The 21,738-nt window shown below is 45.6% G+C and overlaps 1 protein-coding gene across 3 annotated transcripts in view; it reads right to left on the reverse strand.

The window, feature by feature from the left end:
* Nucleotides 1–21,738, reverse strand: part of ZNF592 (zinc finger protein 592) — a 76,051-nt gene that overhangs the window by 30,230 nt on the left and 24,083 nt on the right. For all 3 annotated transcript variants that reach the window (XM_075006677.1, XM_075006679.1, XM_075006678.1), the window contains exons 3-4: nucleotides 3,999–4,177; nucleotides 228–404 (exon numbers count right to left, since the gene is read on the reverse strand). In XM_075006677.1, the coding sequence (XP_074862778.1) occupies nucleotides 228–404; nucleotides 3,999–4,177 (356 nt within the window). The remainder of the gene's footprint in view (nucleotides 1–227; nucleotides 405–3,998; nucleotides 4,178–21,738) is intronic.

A 21,738-nucleotide genomic window follows, 5' to 3' on the forward strand; every position in this document is an offset into this window, starting at 1 on the left:
TCAGGCCTGGGAACTTCATCTTGGCAGAGTCTGAGCCCCTGGCTAACAACAAACTTCTGCTCCTCCTCCTCTGACAGGTCCGGTGTGCGCAGGGGGGAGTGGGGATGAGGAGAAGTAGTGTGAGGGAATGTCAGTTCCACAGCCATCCAGTGGCTGACATGGTCTACACAAAACAACTGGCAAACGGCAAACTGTGTGAATGCTTCCAAATGCTAAAGGGCACTTACTGAGTTGTCTTGTGAGCCTCTTCTGGATGCTGGCTAGTAATATGCGCAGTGGTGCTGTCTGCAGATTTGAAGGCCATGGGACAAAAAGAACATTTGTGGAAAACTTCGCAGTGTTTCTCATGAATGTGCACTTTCAGCATAGCTAGCGACATGAAGACAACTCCACAGTGGATACACCTGGAAGGCAGAGGGGAAAAGAATCTGCATTACCAACACCAGGCATTGCTTCGCTACAACTTCAAAGGAAAACCCACACATGAGGAGTGGGGGGCACCAGTGTATGGTGTTAGCTCTCACGTGACCTCCTCAGTAGAGATCTGGAAGTGGCACTAAGCAGAATGTTAACAGAATTGACCAGTCCTGAAATGTTGTGGCATGTCCGTCAGTGAGAAAAAGAAGTAAAACAAGACACCTTAGAGAAACTACGAATGCAGGCAGGAAGGAGCAAAAGGCTGATTCAGCTCAGAAAAATGTGGCTACCTAGATCTGGGGGGAATGGTCCAGAACACACTACAATGCAGCTCACCATGGCAGCAATGAACGCGACTATGCTTTTCAGATGGAATGTCCCATGTCGCCAGGTACACAATTCTGATGAGACCGTCTCTTTAGTACTGCATTCAGCACCAGGCACTTCAGAGTCAGACACATGGAAACAAACAGCGGAAAAGAGGAGAGAGAGAAAAGAAACCACACTAATGAAGAGGTTGGAAGGAATGAGGTATGGAGAGCCCTGCGGGGCTGGGTAGACAAGGAAGGGCCTGCTGGGAAAAGAGCACAGAGCAGCCTCCAGGGATAGTACACCCAGCCCAGCCCAGCTCTCTGCATCTGGCTTGCTTAACAACTAAGGCTATTGATACAGCACAGAGCTTACTGTGGTGCAGCTGCATCCAAGCAGCTTTGCCAGGAGTGTTGCTGGTGCAAACATTCAAGTAGGCAGGAGAGAGTTCTCCAGCTGACTTCCTTACTCCAGCCCGCATGAGTGGTGGTAGCTACGCTGGCAGTAGAAGCTCTCACCGACGGCGCTAGCCATATGTGTGCTTTAGGTGGTGAAACTTACGGCACTTGGGGAAGAGAGGAGGTGGTGGTAATGCACACTCCAAGTTACATAACTCTTACCAACCTACACTGCAGTGTGTACATACTCTACATCAAAGGGAAGGGACAGTGGGGCAGCCAACGGCCTACAGACAAGGTGTCATCCATTCATTCAGTCTCTCAATTCATCTTTACACAGACCTAGGAATACTGTCTCCACTGAGCTGGCCACACAGCTGCTCACAGCTTAACCATTCCTTCTTTCCACCTATCCCACATGTTTTTCCTGGTCAAAACCCACACGCACGCTATTCTGTGCATCAGGGAAGGGTCCTCTACACAACACAGCTAACGCAAAACGGCATTGTCAAGTAACATGCCAACAGACCTGTCTGCAGGCGTAAAGAGCAGCCAGAAGACCTCAGAGAGCAAGAGTAAGAACTTCCATTCCTGTGATACAACCAAGTTCCCATCCCTGTGTTACAGCCTGTTACAATATTGGACCCCATACACAAAAACACGAGATAGCCACATCATCCCCTGACACATGCGTTTAGATGTGGGAACCTAGAGAGAACCAGTAACCAAGGCAACCCTGGCTTCAGCCCCATCAGAACGTTAAAAGTGGCGTTGAGCCGGTATGCGCACACCCAGTAAACGGCTAAGAGATAAAATCACTGTCAGGTCCCGCCCCAGCTGATTTTCACCAGGGAGTCTTGGCCTTAGGACTGCCCCGGACTTCCCCCCAGCTGGAGCAACGTGTGCTGCGGCCTTAAGTGAGGCATTTTGGGAACAGAACTCCCTGTAGCAGAAGGGGCATAAGTAAAGCCAAAAAGCCTCCTGTCTAGACCTATACATTCCCGATGTACTTGGCTTACTAATGTGTACCTTGTGAATAATTTGCAGTAACTTGGAGTAGATAACCTTAATAAAGTCATATTGTCCCTAATCAGTTCTGTGTTGAAGAGAATCCCATAAATCCTGTCTGGCCTTGGCCTTGGGAGTTGACACTCATCAGCAGGAGCAGGAGCAGGAGCAGGAAAAGGAAAAGGAAAAGGTAAGCCCTCTGACAGCATGCCCTCTCCTCCTCCACCCAGACGTGTGCACCCAGCACAACCAGCTATATGCAACAACCCCAGGAATTGTCTATGCTTACAGTGCTGCTTGGGTGAAGCTGCTCTGCTGTAGTGCTTAATGAAGAGACTACCTGTACCAATGGGGATTTTCTTTCATTGGCACACATACCCCACTTCCCTGAGAAGAGGCAGCTATGCCAATGGGAGAAGCCTCAGCAGTGACATAGCGCTGTGCACATTGGGTGTTTAGTCACTATGGTCCCATGAAAGCTCATCACAGAATAAATCATTTTGTTAGTCTTTAAAGTGCTACATTTCTGCTGCTTTGCTTCACTGAATACAGACTAACATGGCCACCTCTCTGTTACTACGTGAGCAACGTAGTCAAGCTGATATGTGTGGATCAAGCCCAAATCTGTTGTTGAGATGCCAGCCCTCCGGCAAGTGCTCTCCAAACTCTTGCCACCTCAAATGACCTATGCTACCCCACCAGCTCAGCTGTCCTTCCACACTGCTCTGGGAACAGTGTTCACTCAGGTTTGACATCAGGTATGTGATGTGTAGACCCGGAGCCTAAGAGTGGTTTTGTGTATTCATTTCCCAGGCTTCTCCATTCTAGACAAGATCTCCAACACAACCAGAAGCTGTTCGGGATCTTCACAGCACTGATCAGCCACTCCAAAGCATGTGAAAGCAGCTCTCCCAAAGCTCCTCCTCTCCAGCGCACATGAATGCTGCTCAAGTAGATCTCACAAGAGCAAGTGCGTCATAACCACTGCTTTCCACATTGGACAGTTTTGGGTCATTGTTTCTCTGTGCTTCTCTTATCTGCTTGCTGCATCTACCTGTTGTCTCTTGTCTTGCACGTAAGATTTCTGCTGTAGGAACTCTCTTTTTGTTCTTGTATGGTGTGTGCAATGCCTAACACAATTCATCCTTCGCTCATGACAGAGATTCTTCGCTGCAATCCAGTGCAAATCAATAATAATAATAATAAATAAAAAATCTCTTCTGGGCCTCAACATCAAAGAATACCCAGGGATACCGATAAAACTATGAGCGACAACTGTGGCCTCACTGCTCCCCTTCTAGGTACTTTCATAAAAATCCTGTCCTTTGTAAAAGGAGCTGCTGATTTATCAACATCGTCCCCCCGGTGACACAACACACATGATGCTGAAGTACAAAATGCCCTTCCCCTTCCCTGTGGTAAGCCTTGGGGCAGGGGGATGTGGGGGGATAAGAACAGATATTATCATACAGCAGCTACAAAAAGTATGTGCTTTCCTAAAGCATTCAGGAAATATTTCAAATATCACACTGGAGAACGTGGATAGGTGAGGAAGCACGTTACCTGACACCTCTCTGTTCCAATACTTCAATTATGTGAAAAATGCCAATTTTGTTCCTTTGTGTTAATGAAAAAATAAGGCGTTATCCATTTCTCAAATTGACTGGAGGAAGTGATTTTTATGCTATCAATCTAGCAAAACCAATCTTTTAGTAAGACCTTGGATTCAACTCTTGTAACTTGTGCACCTCAATCTGCCTAATTTTCTGTAACAGGTAACGAAAAATCTGTCTTCTTTCCAAAGAGATGAAACAGGCCTCCATTCTTCCTCACATTCCCAAGCAGACGCGTTTAAGCAGCACAAACCTGTATCCAACTTTGCGAGAATAATGCAGGCAATTCTCCTTGACATGGGTTTGGAAATAGGCTGATCGGCACAGTGTCCCACACTCTGGGCAGCAGTAGGGGGACTTGTGAGTATGGATTCTTTGATGGGCACAGTAGCAGCACTGGTTAGGTAGCATCATCTGGCACACTTGACAAGTCTGGAGAAAGAAAAACAAATCACAATAACTTATTCTACGTATTTTTTTCTTAAGTGATCTAATTTCATCCTCGAATCACTGAGATTGGAAGGAATCTAAACAATCCCTGGTTTGCCCACTACATATCTACTGATGAAGGCTCCACAACCCCTTGAAAGCTTCTTCTATTGTTGAACTCTTATTAAAAATTCTTCAGAGTTAGAAACCATTAAAGTGGATCTGCTCACTCAAAGACCATGTCTTGTCACTCATATTTCTTCAAAACTCTGACCCACGAGACTGAAATGTTCTATATTAGGGCTTTTCCTTGGTGTAAGCGGCTCTACAAAACATCTGCAAAAACTGTTCAGTCATTTTTTGGGTAGCAGTCAGGAGGGAGCAAAATAATTAATCTTTCCCATTATAAAAAGCTTGCTTGTAAAGACACTGCTAATGCTAAAGTTGCTCTGGTAAAATGTTGGAATTTGGTAGTGCAATAGCCTGCACAGAGCAACGCATTTGACTTTCCTCAGGAAAACTGCTCCTGACTTTGACAGTTGTGAGGCTTCAAAAATTATATGCCATGCGTGTTGTACCATGTGCAAGGGTTCTCTCGCTCACCTTGGATAGTGTGAAACTAACGAAGGAAAGAATGTACGCACATGCAAGAATAACCTAGCTACGCCGGGAAGGAGCCCCCTGTCCTCAATTTCTGCAGATGCAGAGTCCAGCACTCCTGCCTGTGTGACTGAAAGGAAGGACCACGACAGCGTGCGTTAGAAGCATAGGGGTGCAGGGAAAGAGGTTAGCACGTGCATTTTCTGCATGAATGTGGTTTTAATTTCAATGGCTCCAAAACCCCTGACCCCAGGATCCAGCAATCCCAACTCCTCTAACTTCCCCCAACAGATTTCTGGACTATTGACCATCTGCTAAGGAGAACAGCAGGGGAAAGGCTCAGCAATTCTACGGCTGTGGTAGACATCTGCCAGGAAGAGTTCTGCTCTGTGACATTTAGCGGCCCTGTATGCATACATTCCACAGCTCTTTCACAGGTGAAAGACTCCCTCATAACATGCTTGGGAGTGTTTTGATGGAGTCCAGCTAAACTACTCCAGGTCATGGAATTCTTATTTACTAATCTTTTTCTTTCAAAAGCCTTGAAGAAGTTCACTCAGTTATGTCAATTCAGAGAACTCTCTCTCTTCTGTTTGGTTTCATGAGAAGCAATCCCATTTCAGGCACAACCAAACCCTTATGTTGCTTTGAGTTATCATAAGAGGAAGTGGTGTACTGAATTTGGTGGTCCTAGCTCTTATCGTTTAGGAGGAAATCTTGATCAAACAGACAAATTCCTTAAAATATATAGATTTAAATGTCACCTAAGAATTATTTAATGACAGTGGGGGTTCAAAAAGTTAAAGCTTTATGCCCGTTAAAACAAATTGTCAACATTACGTATCAAAATACATAAATATCCCTAAATCAAAGTTTTAAAGCAGCATTTTTTTTACTTTTGCTGCCTGCAAATTACAATCAATAGAAATATCTTTGTTGATTTGTGTGTAAAGTGAAATTGACTTTTACGGACATTTACCAATAAATATAAAATCCTTCCAAGCGTGTCTAGAAATCAATATTTACCTTAAGTTCAGGCTGTACACTCTACCTTAACCCTGCTTCTTTGTGGGGTATGTGTAGACCTGTATTTGTAGTATCACATGCTACTTCTACAATACAACATACAAATTGTTTTTTCCTACATCCATAGATACAATGTGTCACATTAGCTTTGGCATATGCACAGCATATAGGTACACTGAGTCCTTGGCTACATCTACACTAGAGCAGTCTGTCAACAGAAGTTTTTGTCAGAAGTTCTGTCAAAAGATGGCAACCAAATTACCAAGGAGATTGCAAGAGCAATCCGCTCTGTCAACAGAGAGTGGCCAGACTGCCCGACTGCTCTCTCAACAAAACGGCCAACTGAAAGTACAGCAGACAGGCTGCCCGGTGTCCCAGAAGCCCTCTCTTTCGGTCAAAAGCCCCTGGACTGTCCAGACTGGCTTCCTGTTGTCAAAGATCTTTCCAGAGAGGCATTCTGCCTCATGGGGGAGCGGCAGAACATGGCTGACAGAAACGCCACATTCTGTCGATGTGCTGTTAACATAACGCCTTGGGAATGTGGACGCTCCACGGGTTTTGCCAGCATGTCACTATATATATTTAGTACACGGTTACACACAAATTAAATATACACGGTAGACAATAGATAATGTAGCATATAAAATGTTTATCTCAGAAAGCTAGATCGTTACAACAATGAAATTAACGTAAAATTAAAAGAGTGAAGATGCTGCACATGCCTATCTCAAGCTGTAAACCTTATTTTATCATTGTGATGGGTTGGATCACAGAGCTCTTGTTGGGACTGTCACCTGATGTGTTGATCATGCTCATGAGACTGCTTATCTGCCCTCTAGAGCGCCCCATCACCCCCTTCTGCTGGGGGCCAGAGGCTCCGGTCTCACCCAGACAAGGCACAGAGCTGCCGTAACAGCCTCCTCCCCACCAGCAGAGCACCACAGGTGCTGAAGCAGCTCAGTTCTGGGAGGACTCAGCAATAGGGCCATTGACAGCAACCAGGAACCCGACACCTATAAGGACCCAAATATAGCCATCTTACTCTGCTTAGAAGTTTTACTCAGAGAAAGTTCATGTCAGTCCTCTTTAGCAACGAAAGAGAGATATGTACATTGGTTGCGCCTCACGAGGTAACAGTATAAAAAAGTGGGATTTAAGTATTTGCAAGTGAAAACAGAGCAAAGTTGCCAAGTCAAAAGACACAAAGCAAGTGAATTAATCCTAATACACTAACAGAATATGTTTCAAAGTATATTCCTCTCCCTTGCCCTTATTTCAGGTACAATGCTTCAAGACAAAGTTAATTTTTCCTTTGGCCTAGATCTACAGCGCTTTGTTTTTTAGAGTTCTTTTATTTCAGATTTCTTCATGTGTAGCCTCTTAGGATGCGGAGGCATTTTCAAACACCAGCTAAAGACAAAAGACTGCTTTCCATTCCTTAAACAGACTTTCCCCACGGCACGAGATCTTTGTTTTATTTCCCTATCCCAATGGAAAATTACCAGATTCAAGATGGATTCCAGTACCAGGTGGCACTGTCACTTGTATTCTAGGACCAATCACAGTTCAAGCATACAAGAAAAAAGTTAACAGATTGTTACATTGAGTACCAGACCATAAAGTTCTTAAATATATATAACGGCTCTGACTACAAATTCTAGATTAATAAGCAGGTTTACACTTTAGTTCTAACTTCACATATAAAAATTATACACGGACAGAAACAGAGTGTACACATTCACTGACCCACAACCCAACAAAGGTTCCTTGCTCCTAATATACTGGTATAACTGCACCTACACTAGGGGGGAATTTCCATTTCAGTCACTGTCTTGGTCCAGTTGAAGTAGAATATAATTTGCGTGGAGACAAAGCCTGGGGCAAACAATAAATGTTTATACAGTAGGGTCTTAACATTCGCAAACCTAAGGTTCATGAATTCAAGGATTCACCAGCAGCCATGAGCAGCTGCCTCCCCAGGAGCCCCAGGCAGGGAGCCCTGGCAGCCGCAGCTTCCCCAGGCAGGGAGCCCCCAGTATTTGTGAAATTCAACTTTTGTGAGGGTTCTACTGTATCCTCAAATAAACATTTGGTGAAGGGGTGTTCAGACTTGCCTTTGAAGATGGATTATCTTCCTTTAGTTAACTGGCACCCAAACTGAGTTAAAAAGTTTAGTGTAGACAAGCCCACCGTTAAAAAGGTGTGTCATATTTCCAATCTGAATTTGTTTAACTTCACACTTCAGCCACCGGCTCTTGTTCTGTCAAGTTTCCACTCAGCCAGCTGTCTTCTCTTTCTGGAATGTCAGCCCAAGGGCTACCTTCTTGTGCCAGGCACCCATCAACAGAGTTTGTGCCACTCCTCTCTAGTTCCACTTCCCAGGCATAGTTTGCCCCAATCACTCCCCACCCCGCAGGGCAAAGCACACTTGAATGCACTGTCTATAGACACTACCAGTTATAATTCCTAAATACCTAGCAGTTTACATTCAGGTAATGTAACACCCCCACCTTTCTAATACCACCTCATTGTCATGGGGCTATCCGTAAGCTTTATGGAAATATTCTTATGAATATGCATAATGGGAAAATGCTTCATGCAACATACTTCTTGAAAGGTAGCATTTGAAAAGTTACCTGCTGAATGTGTATATTCTATTTCTGTGCATCTATTATTCCTGTATTTGAAGTTAGAAATATGAAACATTAACCTGTTTTACTGATGGAGACATGCTAAGTGAAGGTCATTAAGTGTATTTCCGAAACAAGATGGCTCATTAGCAAGGAAAATAATTTGTAAACGGGCTTGTTTCTTCCTATGAACCAGACAGTAGGAGGTCCTCAGAGTTCCCCACAAGGACATGGATTTAGATCACCCGCTGCTGGGATCCATCTTGGACGTTTTACTTTTCCACTGAAAATGAAAAAGTTTAAAATGAACACAAAGGTTTCCTGCCTTTGGCAAAATCTATATAAAGGTGGGAAGCCAAAGAACAGAAACTGCTGCCAGACATCAAGCCATCCTGCGCACCACGCAAGATGACTGCTGGAAACACGTCAGACTGAACGGGGAAGGATCAAGTTCAGACCGGGAGCCTGTCGAATCGGTGAAAGAAGCTTATCAGAATATCTCACCCTCAGTTATTTCATGTGACCAGCTTCTTAGTGTATTAAGCTTAGCTGGCGTGTTTTGTCTTATTTTGCTTAGTAATTTGCTTTGTGCTGTATGCTATTACCTCCAACCACTTCTGTCATACTTTTTGTATTAATAAAATCACTTTAGTATATTAATAAGCCCAGTGTAATTGTTACTGTGGAGTGGGGTAGGAGGAGGAGGAGACAAGCATCTCTCTTGACACAAGAAAGAGGGTGGACAATATGAGTTTGCCCTGTATAAAACTTTATACAGAGTAAGATGAATTTATCTGGGGTTCTGACCTTACTAGGGCTGTGCCCCTGGGTACTGGGGCAAGTCCCTTTAACTGAGCCTCCCAAGAGCAGAGCTGATTCCAGTGTCTGTATTATACTGCTGTGGACTGTGTGACTCCGTCTATACCATCACTGCAGAAGGGCTGTGGCCCAGCAGGACAAGGTGGTCGTGCAGCCCCAACGGCAGGTAGGCTGGCTCAGTGATAACTTCAACACATCACTCGACAATCCCACGGGGGTTCCTGTGACCGAATCTGTCACAGTGTTCCCCAATATTATTACTAAACCATGTAACGTTGTTACCTTAAGCCACTTAAATATCTCAAATAGCTTTTCCCTTTATCAAAACCCTTACACACGTGTTACAGGTAACCAATTACATCCTCTACCTTGCAGCACGCACAGAGTCCATCTTTGTGTCTACCGATCGGATATGTTCATTTATATCACAGCAGCCAGCAAGCATTCTAAACAAAACCACTTCATTGTTCCTGTCCTGGGTCTGAAGCACATCACTACAGCAAAACCTCAAGTCAGTGGACTTTGGAAACAATGGACACCCCCATTGTTCCTGAAGTCTGCTAAATAGGGGTCAGTAAAATCTTAAAAGTCCCTCCTGCCCCCTCCCACCCAAAAATTAAGGGACATACCTGCTCCAGCCTGGAGGACCCTCTGCTGCCACCACCTCCTTTGCCAGAGCCGCCACATGCTCCTGTGGCAGCTTCTCCAGGCCACGTGGTGACCCCTGCAGCTGCCTGTGGCAAGGCAGCTCCTGCCGTGCAGGGCCAGGCGGCTCTTGCCGCAAGGCCAGGCACCCTGTGACCAGGCGGCTGCTATCGTGCGGGGCCAGGCAGCCCCAGCTGCGCAGCCAGGTGCCTGTGGCAAAGTGGTTCCAGCTACTTGGGACCAGGAGGCTCTTGCCAGACACCTACCCAGGAGGTGCCTGAGGCCGCCTGCAACCAAACACCTCCCGCCAGAGAGTTCCCGTGGGTCCTTCACCAGAGCCAGTGAGTGGCAGGGGTTTGGGGTTTTTTTGGAGAAGGATTTTTCCGAGGGGCGGGGGGGTTGTTTTAGGGAGGTTATTTTTGGGGAAGGAAGTTGGAGGAGGACTGGGGCTGGGACAGCCCACGGGGAGGGGGAGTAAACCCTCTCATTGAGTGGACTATTGGGAAGAACTGACAGCCCTTCCCCACATTACTCTGTTAAATGGAGTACTCTGTTACTGTATCCTCAACTCTAGCGTGCAACTGAAAACATGGGCCTTCTCATATTTATTGATGCCTTTTTTTTTTTGCCATTCCTCTTTTAAACTTTTTGCACTAGCTTTTGAATTCCTCTTTACTCAAAGGCATTTATATATAAGTAGAGAGAGACTGACAGCAATTTTAGCTGCTTTGTCAGCCATTTTGTTATAAATTATCCTGGTATGTGCTGAGATCCAAGCTAATGCTTCACATATCCCCATCTGTACTAAATAATTAGAAATACGATGAGATTAAAACACTACTGCTTACAGGTATACCCTTTTTACTGCCATATGATGGGATACTGAGCCTCAAAAATACTTTCACTGCAATTTAACATTAGCATTCGTTGCTAGTAGTTTGGCTGTCATGAACTCCAAAATTAGATAGTCTTTTATATGCATTAATTCCAAAGGTTGGCATTAATACACTGTCCTCACTCTTACTCTTCTTCTGGGTTTTAGACTCACCTAAATACATATTTTCAAAAATGACTCCACTTTTCATACAGAGACACACTTTATCTTTCTTTATAGCTATAGTCTCTTTTACACTCAAGTTTATACAATAATTTTGAATCCACATTTGGACCTGTGACTTTCCACCCATAACCAAGTTTTCAATTTAACTATTCCTTGTCTTTCAACTCACGCATTCATATTTTAACTCAAATCAGTCCCCAACAAGCCTCATGAATTTGTGCAGCATCTGATGAAGTGAGTCTTTGCTCATGAAAGCTCTTGCTCAAAACTTTTCTGTTAGTCCATAAGGTGCCACAGGACCCTTCGTTGCTGTTATGAATTTGGGCCGTACTTCTGTGGAATCAGAGAACACTAGACCTGGAAGGGACCGCGAGAGGTTATCGAGTCCAGTCCCCTGCCCTCATGGCAGGACCAAACACCGTCTAGACCCGCCACTTGCCACATGTGGCAAATAGGACACACCGCACAGTGGCAAATCTGGGCTCTGGAGCCATGTGCAGCTCTTGAAGACTTTTAATGTGGCCCCGCAGAGCTGCACACGTGAGTGTCCTCCGCCCACTCCACACACGTGTCCCAGCACATGGTGGCAGCGGCAGTGGCAGCTCCTGTGGCTCCCACACCACCATTGGTCGGGCCCCCTGCTGCCACGGCTCCAGTGGTGGTGGCGTGTGCGTGCCTGGCTCTGGGGGAGGTCTGGGGGAGCCCAGCTCTGGGGGAGGACATTGATTTGGGGGGAGGTCTGGGGGAGCCGGGCTCTGGGGGAGGACATTGATTTGGGGGGAGGTCTGGGGGAGCCTGGCTCTGGGGGAGGACATTGATTTGGGGGGAGGTCTGGGGGAGCCTGGCTCTGGGGGAGGACATTGATTTGGGGGGAGGTCTGGGGGAGCCTGGCTCTGGGGGAGGACATTGATGTGGGGGGAGGTCTGGGGGAGCCTGGCTCTGGGGGAGGACATTGATTTGGGGGGAGGTCTGGGGGAGCCTGGCTCTGGGGGAGAACATTGATTTGGGGGGAGGTCTGGGGGAGCCCGGCTCTGGGGGAGGACATTGATTTGGGGGGGGGTCTGGGGGAGCCTGGCTCTGGGGGAGGACATTGATTTGGGGGGAGCTGGATAATTAGGAAAAATTATTTCAAAAGATTCTTGGATTTTTAAAGAGGGAGGGGCAGCTTCTGATCTCCATGACCCCTGAACAGGGGCTGGGGAAGCCTGGCTCTGGGGGAGGGGAAGGCATGGCAAGTACGAAAGGATGACAACCACAAGCGTGGCAATCCTTGAATTACTAATGGACACCACTGTTCTAGACCATCTCTCTCACCTGCTCTTCAATATCTCCAGCGATGCAGATTCCACAACCTCCCCAGAAATTTATTTTCCTCACTACAAGTCTCTTGAACTTTGGCCCAGAAAGTCAGGTCCAGTGGTTTCGTAGGAGCTCTGTGTAGCATGCCTATAGGTTTAACAAATGCATCACAAACTGCTTCTAGTGCCTGTGCAAGTGCTAAATCTAATTTTGTAAGGTTTTGATGCCGATTCAAAAGCTTACCAGTCATAGTTGATAACAAGTTTGATTAAGATGCTCTTTCTCTAAACCACCTGCAGGGCTTTCTTATTAGCCCCCCAATTAATTTCACCAATACTTTAAAGCAAGCTGATCCTCCTTTGCAGTTATCGTTCACACAGTCTGTATGATCTTTCCACAGTAACAATATCAAATATTACCCCTAGGAATTTAATCTTTTAGCTACATTTAGCTTTCCTCCATACAGAGACAGTATATACTCCTTTGTAGCTTTCCTTTTTGTAAAGATCAGCCCTCTAGTTTTAGCAGTGAGAACCTGAAACCTCATGCATTTTGCCAGCCTGAAGTTTCTTCCAAAGCTTTGCTGATTCTCTTTTCAAACACCTCAGTGTTCCTGTTCCTAACAGACAGAGCACAATTACATGCAATAGTTTAGTGGTTTGAGCACTGGCCTACTACACCCAGGGTTGTGAGTTCAATCCTTGAAAGGACCAGTTATGAAGCCAGGGTAAATATGCTTTTATTTAAAAAAAAAAAAAAATGCCAGGGATGGTGATAGGTCCTGCTGTGAGGGCAGGGGACTGGACCCAATGATCTCTGAAGGTCTCTTTCAGTTCTATAAGATTTATATTATATTATATATTTTAATGTATTCATTTTGCATGTATAATAATATTAAATAACGCAGGGCTAATGACACTTCACTGAAGTGCACCATTTTTAATACTATATGTATATATCTATCTATACTGGACATAGCATGCCCAACTCTGAGTTGCATGGTTCCTTTACTTGAAGAATGGATGGATTAGAGAATTCTTCCTCCTTATCCATAGTGTAATTTCTCTGTATAATATGCCTTCCCCCCACAACATGTTATATGCTTCTCCAGTATCTAAAAGGACAGGTATCATGAAACCTTTGTTTCACATACTACTTTGTAGTTCCATTTCCAATTTAACAATATGGTCAATGTTTCCTCTCTCTCTCTCTCTCTCTCTCTCTAAACAAGGCATCAGCAACCCTTCCCGGCTGCAGTGCTGAAACTTGACCTTTTGACCCCTACGCATGGGCCCTGATACCTTTAAAATTCACTAATAGTCCTACTTCCAACAGCTTCATTAACAAATGAACAGGCAGAGCTTTACCCTTTAGGGGACTGTGGTAGCATTAGCTGGTCTTTTGTTAAGTCACAGGCAGCATAGCTTTGGCCAAGCTCCTGGCTGCATGGGGAGGAGGTGGAGGACTGAGCTCCCAGCTCATGTGCCAATGAAAATATTGGCACCAGTGCCGGGGGTTGCTGACCCCTGCTCTCAACCATGCTGATCTTTTACCATTGCTTTCCAACTAGGCAAACAATCTTTCATTCCCAACTCTAACTGTACTGAGACTGGGCATAATGGGAATTGGTCTATCAGTATCCACTGCTGTGGACTAGTTGTATCATTTCCTTACTGGAAATACTACTGTATGTTTCCACCACTATCACTCTGTTTCCATACAATATTATGTCATTCCAAAAGAACCATCAAGCTGCTGGCAGGAAGCTACCTAAACATTGCTACATATATTATCTTTACGTGGGGATGTACTTTTGGTTATATCAATTAATGTCTCGAGTTCCTGCATGTAAAATCTTGCATTCACTATAACATCCTCATGTCTTTTAATCTGGCAACAAACTGGACTTTGATTTTCCTCATTACTTATCACTCAGAGTTTCTGCTAAAATTTCTACTCTCTCATTATCAGAGCTTCTTTTCTGTCAATCCCAACAAGACTTGGCATGCAACTGCTTTGACTCTGAATTCCAAGCATTCTTCTAAATTTGCTCATATATTTCTGATGTTTCATTATTTAACCTCTCACAATACTACTACCACCTCTTTCCTTGTTTTTTCACAATGCTTTGTGCTGTTGCCTTACTTCTTTTATTCCGCTCTTGAGCAGAACCTCAGATATTTAACATTTTGACTTTATATAGCTTTTTGGATAACTCCTGAGAGCAAAGACCTTGTCCATCACTGATACTTTCAGAGGCCATTCACATTGTTTTCACCCATTCAACCTCCGTTCATTTGCCAAGCTGTTGTTTTCCCCATCAGATGTTAATGAGATAAATGTGATTAACAAACCAGTCCCATATGACAACAGCTTCCTTGCCCTGATAAGTGAAATGAGCTCCTCGCTGGTTGTCCATATAGTACATTGCGTTTGTTATCTGAACAACTTGTACTGCCTCCCGTTGCAAATAAGGAAAGCCTTGAGAACCCAGTGAACTGCTATCAGTTCTTGAGAGCTTCAGCACAAGACAGTTGATTGCACAGCTGGCGGAATGGGAGTGGGGTGGGATTGAACGCTACTCCTTTAGGACATCTGAGACCCTATCCACCATGATAGGGATAGGAGCCGCTTCTCTTGGATGAGTCAATTTTAAGGCCATGGCTGAACTTGGCCAGAAAAACATTATCTGCCAAAGCTGCAGACTCTCATCTTGAGCCAAACTCATGAAAAATAATTTAGTACTTGTGGGCTGCCAAGGTTTAAGAAAGTAATCTGTGAACTGGAAATCACTGTATAAGCACCCACCTGGAACCAGAGTTTGTTGAGACGCCAAACCAATCTTTCAATAGTGGTAGTATTTTCTGCAGGTGCAGATTTCACTGTTCCTCGTGGTTGTAAGTAAAACCTCGAGAATGTGAACTGACTCCAATCAATGCAGTCATGACTGCCTGATGGTAAATGGGATAAGCTTTTGTAGGTTGGAGGTTTGACTGTTTTGTAGCTATGGTGTGATCTGTGGAGTCCAGTTGTTAGGGTAGTGGCGACTTGTGGCTGAGGAAAGAAATTGTATCTTTTAGGTAGATTTTGACTTCCTTGCAGTCATGACTGCGCCACATTTGTTTTGTTCAATAACCTTGGCTGGGTCTACACTAGCCACAGAAGATTGAACACGTAGGTGTGATCCTCTGGAGTGCCAAATTGAGCATGTGCAAAATAGCGCATTCCGGGGTCAATGTTGACCTCTGAACTCCTTGTGAGCCACAAGGATTAAGGAATGCCAATGGGAGGGGCACTCCTGTCAGCATTCTGCAGTGAGGACAGGGACAAATAACAACAGCTGCAAATTGATTTTTGTATGCAATGGCGTACCAAAAATTGCATAGCAGCCTTCGATATTCAAGGTAAGTGTAGACCCAGGCCTTGTTTCATTGATTTTTGTGTACAATTTCTTAGTTGTTTTGTAATACACAAGTTATCTGATGTTACACCTACATGGTGGGGGATATAAGCGGGCCAGACATGTCCAGGGTGGTGTTTCACACAGGTAAGGCCTGCATTAACTTACAGGGGATGCCTCAAGAGCTGTGACAGCATTCCTCAGCCTTGACACACCCTCACAACATAGATCTGTACATCCCTTTGCTCCAAATGCCTAATTCATGTCTGTGAAACTGGGTCTTAAAATATTCACACTCACCCGCCAAACCAGGAAAAAAAGTTTTGAACACAGCACATCTTGTTTCAGCAACCCCTCTTACTCCTTTATTCCTGAGGCCCTCAACAAACATCCAGTTTCTGTTTCAAGTTGCAGGCAGGCGTGCTCCTGAGCCGCTGACACTTACTCATTGTTTGCCCAGTTTTCTTCTTTGCAATTAAGTACCTGTATTGGTCTCAGAAGTAGAAACACAAAACTTGTCCCTTTCATCAATAGAATTTGGTCCAATAAAATACACTACCTAATCTACCTTTGGTACATATTCTTCCTGTACACCACCAACTTCCAGCCTTCTTTGCACACAGTCTATCTGGTAATATTTCTGATATAACTGGCATTTTCTTCCTCTCCCTGCAATTTTGCCTGATAGAGTGTTGAAAATGAGTCGCCCGGTGAACACCAAGCTGTGCGTCCACAAAAAGATATTCCTTTACTTAGGCCTGGTCTATGCTAGGTTAGGTCAAATGTAGCCGACCTAGGTCTATTTTCCACATGACAGGGTCCATTCTACCAACTTGAAGGGCTCCTAACTTTGACATTTGTACTAATGCTTTTCATGAGCAATGCCAAAATCAACCTTACAAGGCTGATTTAGGGCACAGTAGAGTTAGGGTGAAATTCAATGTTTTTGGAGTCTTGGAGGTGTCCCACAGTGACCAGTCTGGCCTAAACTTTCTGCTCCACTGCTATCCAGGTGTTCTGGGATTTGATTTTATGCTATCAGGACTCAACTGTTGACTCCTATACTCCTCACTACTGTGAGGGTAAAGGAGGTCGACGTGAGAGTTTCTCCCATTGACCTCCCTCTGTGGAGACGGCCAGATAAGTCAATCCTAGATACATTGCACCAGCTACGCAATTGTCATTACTGGAATTGCATATCCAGGATCGACTTCCAGGTCTAGTGTAGATCTGGCCTCAAATTCATTCCCAAATGCCCTTTTCACTACCCCAATATTCACCCAGTTTAAAGAGTCATGGCAAAGATCTGGCAGCAATGTAAGATATTCATTTGTCAGTAATTTCTCATGCATGCGACTGAGAGCTTGTACAAGTCAAGTTTCTTACATACTTGTTCTTTCCAGTAATTTATTTTTAAACAAACCTCCATTACTTTCTAAATGCCCATAATGCTTTATTTTTAAACACAAGTGAGTAAGGCAGTCCTTTTAGAATCATTAATTTTATCCTCCTTTACTTATTAGTTTCCCTGAGAAACAACAGCCTCACTGAGAACAAGTTAAGGTCAGAATAAATATCACCCGCAAACCCTTACCAGATGTGGCCCTGTGGTTGTCAGCATGCTTGTGACTCAGGAAATTAATGGTTAAAGGACAGTGCCACTCTGAAAAATGGCTGTGCAAAAATGGCACCATCGAGCTTCTTCTTTCAATAAAACAGCTGTCAAAATGGCTATCACAAGTTAAAGTAATTTTAGCAACTGACAGCTCTGCAAAGAGCTTTGGAACAGTCAGTCTAGGTTCTTTCCTACACCCCCATCACCAGCAAGACCTCTGCAGGCTGCATACTGCCCTCAGCGTCTACAAGCATGTGGGACAAGGTCTTCATCAATACCCAAATGATATGAGACTCATTGAATGATAATGACATGCAATTAACAAGTGACCACACTGAATTTCTTTAGCACTGCAGGACCTTTAGAAGGTACTTTTAAAATTTACTGACTCTGGCACGTGTCCACCTTCCATTGACAGCCATTAGCTGCATGTACAGAAAGCCCGCACGAACTGTACCAAAGCGTCAGCAAAAGATGAAAGAACATGCCAACTATAAAGTACAGAACCCGATGTATAAATTATCAAAAGGTGCTATAGTAAGGCCTTCCTGGCCCTTATACAAGTTAAAGAAGAACAAGATATGCCAGCCTTCAAGTGGGTCAAGGGGAAGAGACTGAAGAGCCTGATGTTTCTGGAATGTAGGTGTATTGTGAAAGCACATCGCTGACAAAAGACAAGTTACATACACAAAATTATATGAGAAAGAACATTAAACTTGCAAAACGAAAACCTGACATGTGGTTTGTTAGTAAATGGAGGCAGGTCCTAAAGGATAACAGGGACTTTCAATACCCAAGAAGGTATCACAGGCATTTTGGAACTATGGAATGGAGATCAGCAGCAAATTAAGATTTAATTGATATGTTAAATTGACTGGTTAAGTTTCAGTTCCTACTCCACTGATAGGAACAGAGGCAATTCACATCCCTGAGAGCAATGGTTTCAGCCTCTCTTAGGCTTCAAATACAAGGCTTTTAGTGACACAGACATGTCATGAAGCTAAGGTAAACTGTTCGCTCGCGTCATCCTTGGCAGACTCTACATAGCCTTCATCGACTTGACCAAGGCTTTTGACTTGGTCAGCAGGGATGGTCTGTTCAGACTGCTCCATAAGATAGGCTGTCCTCCACGGTTACTCAAGATGATCCAGTCATTCCACGAAAACATGAGAGGAACCATCCAATATGACGGCGCATTATCGGATGCTTTCAGAATCAGGAGCGGCGTCAAACAAGGATGCGTGCTTGCTCCGACATTGTTCGGGATCTTCTTCGCACTCCTCCTGAAGCATGCCTTTGGATCTTCAACAGAGGGCATCTTACTACACACAAGATCTGATGGGAAACTGTTTAACCTTGCAAGGCTGAGAGCTAAGACTAAGGTGCGAGAAGTCCTCATCAGAGACATGCTGTTCGCAGACGATGCTGCTGTAGTGTCTCACACAGAAGACCAGCTTCAAAAACTGCTGGATCGGTTCTCCAAAGCGTGCAATGACTTTGGGCTTACCATCAGCCTAAAGAAGACAAACGTACTTGGTCAAGATGTTGCTGAATCCCCATCAATCAGCATTGACAACTATACGTTAGAGGTTGTCCATGAGTACGTTTACCTCGGGTCCACCATCACTGACACCCTGTCGTTGGACACTGAGCTAAATAGGAGGATCGGAAAAGCGGCCACAACTCTGTCCAGACTCAGCAAGAGAGTGTGGAATAACAACAAGCTGTACACTCACACCAAAATGCAAGTCTACAGAGCCTGCATCCTCAGCACCCTGGCAGTGAGACTTGGACCCTGTATGCCCGCCAGGAAAAGAGGCTGAATGTCTTCCACTTGCGCTGCCTCAGGCGCATCCTTGGAATATCATGGAAGGACAGAATTACCAACACAGCCGTCCTCGAGCAAGCTGGAATCCCAACCATGCACACCCTCCTCAGGCAGCGTCGACTCCGTTGGCTTGGCCACGTCCACAGGATGAGCGATGGAAGGATTCCAAAAGACATCATGTATGGTGAGCTAGCCTCTGGCAAAAGACCCCCCAGACGCCCCCAGTTGCGTTACAAAGATGTCTGCAAGAGAGACCTCAGAGAGGTAGACATCAAGCTGGACAACTGGGAAGAACTAGCAGACGACCGTGGCAGATGGAGGCAGGGGTTACACAAGGGCCTTCAGAAGGGTGAGTTGAAGATCAGACAGCTAGCAGAGGAGAAGCGAGCGCACAGAAAGCACAATAAGGACTTGCCAGACACCCACTACATCTGCAAGAGATGCAGCAAGGACTGTCACTCTCGTATGGGTCTTTATAGTCACAATAGACGCTGTAAATGAAGTCTTAAATTGAAACTTTAAAGGGCGCGATCCATAGTCTGTGCAGACTGAAGGATGCCTACTACTAAGGCTGACACAACTGTCACCATTCTCAAGCCTTTCTAAAAAAACAACCACCTCTAACGAACACTGCAAAACCAGCAGTTTTTAGCACACAGTGGGCCTGTCCACCATTTCAGCCACATCTGCCTTGCTCTGTTTCAATCCGTTCATCAACTCCGCTTATTATCTCACGTTTACGTAGAGGTGTGGGAAAGTATTCAACTCCAAGGGAAGAAATAAGGCTCCCATAACTAGAAGGCTGCAAGAGGGGATTGCAGAGGATCGCCATGAAAGTTTCATTGGAATCACTCAGAAAAATTTTAGGACTGAAACAGCTCAGCACAGCCCTGCCGTATAACACTTCAAAGAAATGAAAAACAGGTAACTACCTCCCTTTGTACCACTACACTCTCTAGTACAAATAAATTAATGAGAAGTGGATGCCTGTCTGATGAGGTGGGGGTGCCGCCAGTATACCACTGCAATGGAAATACCTTTACACACTTGAGGTTAAGTTCCCTTCCCTTGGGTCAGCCTCACCCACGCTCAACTATAGGAATGAACATCACTTAGGTTGAGTCTCAAACAGGTTGTGGCTCACTGCATAGCTGGACCCTCCAATGGAGCATCTCTCTCTCCTCCCTATCCTTGCTATTTATGCAAAGGGGGTCCTGTGTCTCAGAGCCAACAGGGATATCCTCCGTGGTTTGCAGTCTCTTCCAAGTTTCCCATAGAGCTCGTGGTAAAAGCAGGTGGTCGGTGGCTCAACATTGGATCGACTGTTGAAGTCCATGGTCTACTGGCGTGCCTACCACATGACTGCCGTGTGGTACAGGTTGAACCTTCCTGGTTCTGAACCTTGGGACCTGAGCAGTCCCAGGTGAGGGATTTTTCCAGACCAGGGGAGGTAAATGCCCTTGGGGCTCCCCTCCTGGTCACCAGCCTCAACCACTTTTCTGATACCACTTGCAACTAGCTGGGACCAGGGACACTGGCTTCCATATCCATTGGCATTAGTATTACAGCCCCAGCTGAGGTTCTCTCTCCCTGGAAGCTGCGGCCCCACTGCTCCCCAGTCATCTTCCTGGCCAGCTCCCTGGCCCCACTGGCTCCCCAGCTGCGTGGTCCACTGCTCTCCCGCTGGCTTCCCGACAGCTACATGGCCAGCCATGTGGCCAGTCAACCCCACCCAGCTTCCTGCTGACTCCGCGGCTGCCTCCCAGTCTCACAGTTCCCCAGACCCGAAGTTCCTCAACTACCCTCCTGTTGTCTCTCCAGCCTCACAGCTTTCCAGTCCTTCGCTTCTCAAGCTGGCTGCCTGGCAATGCCACTCTCCAGTAGCAGCAACCCAGCCACTCACCGTTGTCTCCCGAGCCACCAGGGCTCGCCAGATTCTCCCACTAGGCACTCCTGAAAAGCTTTGGACGGAGCAGCGGGCAAGTAGTATCTTAAATCAGAGCTTCACAGCCCCACATTCGGGGGGCTTCCCCCCCAACAACACCCCCCCACCCCCCTGCTTCAGCAGGGCTGGTGGTGACTCCAACTCTGGCCAGGGCCTGGCTGCCAGCCACTGCTCTGGCCCCAGCCCCTGCCCCAGGAGTCTCTGGTCCTGCTGGACAACACACATTGCCAGATGAGAGAGAACCAGATTTAAGAGGTTGAACCTGTACTACTGCTGATCCCTGTCACACCCCTTCTCCTGCATCCCCCATGCAACGTACTCATAGATGTCCACATTTCTAGAGCTAGTCCACAGCTACGGTGGCCCAGTCTCTCCTCTCTACTCCAGGTAAGAGTTTATCTGGTTGGCAGGCCACACGGGAGCTGCTAAAGGTGCTTGATGAACTGGACAGTTAGGAAAAGTTATTTCAAAAGATTCCTGGATTTTTAAAGGTGGAGGGGCAGCCCCATGAGCCCCGAAGAGTGGAGCTTACAAATGTGAACAGAATGACTCATTCCCTTCACCCCAGTGGGTCCACTCACCATGGCTGGTGCTACGAGTGAGTGATGGTGTGCACAAACACCCCCAAGCAGAAGTGTTAATGAACACTTCTTGCTTCAAACTTTAGGGGAGCAAGAAGAAACAGAAGGGTGTTCTG

Source organism: Carettochelys insculpta, chromosome 12 (genome assembly GCF_033958435.1).
Source record: "Carettochelys insculpta isolate YL-2023 chromosome 12, ASM3395843v1, whole genome shotgun sequence".
NCBI lineage: Eukaryota > Metazoa > Chordata > Testudines > Carettochelyidae > Carettochelys > Carettochelys insculpta.